Source organism: Montipora foliosa, chromosome 3, assembly GCF_036669935.1.
Source record: "Montipora foliosa isolate CH-2021 chromosome 3, ASM3666993v2, whole genome shotgun sequence".
Lineage (NCBI taxonomy): Eukaryota > Metazoa > Cnidaria > Anthozoa > Scleractinia > Acroporidae > Montipora > Montipora foliosa.
The window spans coordinates 22,539,888-22,544,940 of NC_090871.1; the positions used below are offsets into that span (position 1 = coordinate 22,539,888).

Consider the following 5,053-nt stretch of genomic DNA (forward strand, 5'->3'; position numbering starts at 1 on the left):
ACTTGATCTAGACACTCGAAGAATTGGGAGAATTCTCGAAAGTTATCCAAACCCGAGACGCAGTCGAAGATTTGCATAACTGGCGAGAATTCTCCCAAGCCCCTCGTCTTGAGATCAGGCTATGCAAACACGGAAAATAAATATTCCAGTGAAGCTGCAACCATCAGCAAGGATTAGCATAGGAGCTACGCTTTAAAAGGAATACCAGAACTCCCTCGGGCAATGCCTTTAAAAAGGAAACCAGCCAAACTTTCAAGATGAATCAAAACATGAATTAGCAATGAATTAGCAAAACAATGAATTTTATTTTTAACTTTGCAGTAAGTGTTCCCTGTTGTAACTCACACGACGTAGGACAATGGACCTTGATGTTAATCTGCAAATCTGGAGATAACGCTGCCATTAAAGAATACAAACAGAGCCAGCAGGAGCTGGCAAGAGAACAAAGCTGAGCGCACTAAACTGACAAAGTGACGACGTATTCTTCAAAACCTTGCACGTACGTCCCCTGAAAATAATAAAACCAAACTCCCAATAGCACTTTGCTTTTCATCAATTAGAATTTTGGAACCAAAAGGTTTAAAAAAAAAACTGATCCTCGTATCTGGTGAATATAAGAGGGGCCTTTCCTTAATTCTAACGCCTTCCAAAAAGGTTTCAGTGACAACACGCTAAAACAAATTCTTCAAAGTCCTTAGTCAACACATTTTTTGACATGATCAGTGACAATTGATGGCTGCATGAAACTATATATTGGTTCGAAAACATTGGTCCGTTAACTCGCATTCCTACTCTGGACAAGTTAGAGGTGAGATTGCAGTGTTTAACTTTCGTGCTAATTTTTCGCAGCATTGGAAGCTTTTTTTGCCTCGGCGAGCAAGTCCTTCCTCTTGTTCAGACTTTTAATTAATTTTTTTTGCTCTGAATTTTGGCGTCTTAAAAACTCTCATGGCACTTTTTATATCATCACTTTAATTATAAGAAAACATCGAAAGCACATAGATTGGGAAGTGATCTGTTTTCCAGTTTTATCACCCACTTGCGATTTCTTCCTAGCCGCTCAATATAGGGGTTTATAGGGTCTTTTATTGTTCAACGGTAAATTTTAGATTTAAACATCCATCTTACTTCCGTCTTGTTGTTCTTGTTGACTTTATTCGTTTATGTTTTCTTTTTCTTCAGTAATTTTAACTGAAGCCAAATTCCTCGAATAACAACCATGGAAGGTGAGTGCACAATGCTCTTTGTAACGTCGTGGCTTTTGTCTACCGTTCAGAGAACATATTTGGGAAAATTATAATCCTTCCGCTTAATCAGGTCTTTCGAGCCTCTCTCCTTTGAATCAAAGAGCCTACGTAAGGCCCGCCTCGACCACTTCCCGTTATTGATACTTCGGAGCCCATAACGAGCTCCTGATATTGAGAACCTAGAATTAAAATCTGTTGCTCTAATTCAAGTTATATGATGGTACTACAATTGTGCATATATAGCGACTGTGCTCTCCGGCCTTGCAACTTGGTAAAAAATTGGCGACCAATATCTCGAATTATTGTTTTACCCCTAAAAACTAGCGTCCAAAACTTTGGCAAAGCGTTTGAAGTGTAAAAGTGTGGTTCCAGAAAGAACTCGTTATAATCAGAGCTCACAGAGCCCCACTGTCATGGGAAGAACTATTTTTGATTCCATCAGAATTGAACTACTGATGATCGACGTGTTCTAGTATCCACACCTCAAAGGGAATCCTTGCATTGGTTCATCTAAGTGGCTATTGACTTTTAAAAATTTAACTTCCTCTTAAGAGCATTGCATTGCATTCATCTTTGACCCTTCATTCACACACGAAGTGGATAAGAGTACAACAACGGCTCGAGCTGTGTTATGTTTTGTGGTTTCACAACGAGACCAGGTTTGCTCTCAGCATGGGGGGTAAGGCAAGATGCTGGATCCTCGGTCTATTTATCGTTACCAGCATAACTTTGAATAATTACAGCTCTGGAGATCTTAGCTGTAAAGATTAGCCAAGAGATGATGATACTAATTAAAGGATATAAGGGTACGAGAAGAAAACTTTCTCTCTTTGCAGACGACATAACTTGTTTTACGCAAAACAGAATGTCTTATTGTACTTTGAGTTTTGATGAGTGTTCTGACCGTCTTAATTACAATTGACCAAAAAAAAACTGAGGCCGTAGGAGGCTCGGGCATGGTGGAAAAATTCTCGTGATCCTAAAAAACCTGATTACCAGTGTAATCAAACGTGCCCAGATTTAAATATACCATTTATTCATCAATTTATCAGTACTGAGATGGCTTAGGAATGTCTTAAGATACCTATGCACAGTCCTCTCATAGTAAAATACTATTATCTTCACATTTAGGAGAGCATATTAAGGTGACTTTGGCCATATATAGCGGTCTTCCTGATCCTGTTTGGAAGTTTGATTCCCGACATGAGAGCTTCAAAATGATTAGGGAGAATTTGGACGATGCCAGAGCCAAACGAATCACCTACCGTCACAAACAGATGCCCTCCATTCTTGGGTTCAGGGGTTTCTTAGTGCAGCCCTTCGACGCTGAGAGAGCAGACTTAATTGTCGGCCAGGAGACAGCAGCCCTTCAAAAGCTATTGCTGGACACCATGCCCGAAGGATTGATCAGAGACGACTTGCGGAAAAAGGTTTTGCAAGCGATCGACTCAGGAGCTATCTCAGCTAAGATACCTGATAAAACCCAGAGTACCACACCTCAAGATGTTCCACGAGTAGTTGGAAAGATACTACACTACGCACCTCCACTGAACTTGGCAAGGTGGAACACCAATTGCGTTCAATCCAATAACAACTGCTACAACTACGCAAACGACAAGATAACCAACAGTTTTGCACAGCCTGGTAAAGCCAGTGGTAAACCAATCACTGAGTTAACTGTTGCCCAAGTACTTGCAGCTGTCGAAAGTGACGGTTGGTTAAAAATGGATGTGCCTCCAGAGGCCCCTTGCCCCACGGCACCGGAACAGCCAAACTGCTTGGTGGCACTTTTTGTTGCTGTTGGTAAGAGATCGGATATTCTTTCTTACCAGTAATCGCTGAAAGACATTTCTGAGTCAGTGCTTACTGAAGAAGTGTTCAAAATTACCTTTTCAAAGAAAAGATTAAATTTATTTGGGTACTGTACATTCGCTGAATTCCAACGGAGTGTGAAAGTTGCCGAACACGATTATTTCGGAACATGCAACCTATCATAAAGTCCTGAATGTGACCAAAATTTCACATGTTATCCAGACCTGGATTTGCAATAGTTTTTACTTACTTTCAGTTTATTAACTTTTTTTTTTCAGAAACGGATTTCCATTGCCAGCGTTTGGATGACAACAAACTGTGGTCCCAAAAGCTTGGATCAGCCGCTGCTACGAACAAAGATGGAGCCGGCAAAGATATATCTGATCCAAGGAAGGCTGTTAACCTACCTTACGGTCCAGATTATAAGTTTGTTTCTTTCATGAAGTTTTGTACGACCATAATAGAATAATACTTGGTCGTGGACAGCCCGAAAGCTAGGAAAAGCTTCACAGTTCAGTTTTGAAAAAAAAAGAATGTTCGTTCAAGTTTTCAGTGAAACATTTCATCATAATTAAGTTAATGACCAACTAGGTGCTACAAGCGCAGCTTCAGTACCCGCCGGTTGTTTTAATTTTCTCAGGTTCACGATTTTACTAATTTTAGCTAGAGAATATGAAAGTTATCACCTTTTTGAGATCATGTTACCTCCATGACCAGTTTCCCTTAACAAAAAGCAATGGTGGATCTTGTTTTGTTTAGTAATGCAATTTGGACAAATCATCGAATCTTTAGCACAGTTGAGCCTATAAACAAACCGTTCAATGGACATCACCCTAACGCCGTCGGTCAAAGTCAAACAGATCTTTTAGTTTAAATTGAACAATGTGGTTTCAAATAAAGAATTATATTTGAAGATAAGATTTTGGTGTCTTTGATTTTGCTCTATTTCTGTAATACCGGAAAACGAAACTACAAGAAATGTTATTTTTGAAAAATTGATCTGAAAACAAATATCAAGTGTTCTTGTGTTGGGTCACTACGTATTCTAATGATTGGGTTGGATCGAGCACGAAATGGAGGCTAATGCGAGGGAATCACATGCAAATTATTTCGCCTGCATCGGCCTGCATTTCATGCTAGATCCAGTCTAACCTTGAGAATACGAAACTGGCCTATCGAAATCAAATTAATCACTCAAATCAGATCAAACGTTGGTTTCACATGGAGAGGGGAAACCAAAGTACCGGGGGAGAAAAACCTCTCGGAGCAGAGTAGAGAACCAACAAACTCATCCCACATGTGACACCGAGTCTGGGAATCGAATCTGGTCCAGATTGGTAGGAGGAAAGTTCGAGGCAAGTCAGAGGGATCTTGCTCGTTTGCCATAATCCAAAAGCAGATAACGAATCACTGAAAAGCAAAATCGGCTTTTGAATGTGGGTTACTGGATTGAATGATCCTCTTTTTTGGCTCCGAGTGGATAAACATCGATTTACCACCACAAAAAGAGAGAATAACTGACGTTTCGAACGTAAGAAATAGTAGTCACCGCTTGAGCGGATTCAGTTTTTTTTCCAACAAGATGAGAAACCACTTGCTCGTCATTCAACTTTGAAATCTTCAGAATTCGCAGCTTTGGTAATGAAAAATGTGCATGTCTTTTGGATCAATTTCATTTGTTAAATTTCACTCGCTGTCTCGAAGTTTCAAATAAACGATGGGTTAAAACACTTCGATGCAAGGAGGTCCAGTCCAATTTCTCATCTTTTGAGTTTAGGTAAAGGTAGGGTAGGTAAAGTCTGGAACGAGCCTAGATGGCCCATCTGGCCGGCGCTTATCTCTGGTTCCTGTTGCATGAAGTGACTAGGAGAATTTCTACTCCCCCCTGGATGGGATGCCAGTCCATCGCAGTGTTACCCCTAGCATTAAACACCATTTATACACCTGGGTGGAGAGAGGCACCGTGAGAGGAAAGTGTCTTCCCCAAGAACACA

General features: G+C 40.4%; 1 protein-coding gene across 1 annotated transcript; it reads left to right on the plus strand.

The window, feature by feature from the left end:
- The first annotated feature begins 713 nt into the window (after window positions 1-713).
- On the plus strand, window positions 714-3,977 carry LOC137997083 (uncharacterized). Its single transcript, XM_068842844.1, has 4 exons — window positions 714-808; window positions 1,183-1,226; window positions 2,379-3,050; window positions 3,338-3,977. Exons 2-4 carry the CDS (start codon window positions 1,220-1,222, stop codon window positions 3,526-3,528), a joined length of 870 nt encoding a protein of 289 aa, XP_068698945.1. The 5' UTR covers window positions 714-808; window positions 1,183-1,219; the 3' UTR covers window positions 3,529-3,977.
- Window positions 3,978-5,053: the final 1,076 nt, after the last annotated feature.

Excerpts from the sequence above, each read along its gene's own strand:
- LOC137997083 (XM_068842844.1), top strand. Across the intron at positions 3,051-3,337 it reads GGCACTTTTTGTTGCTGTTG|AAACGGATTTCCATTGCCAG; the intron begins GTAAGAGATCGG and ends TTTTTTTTTCAG.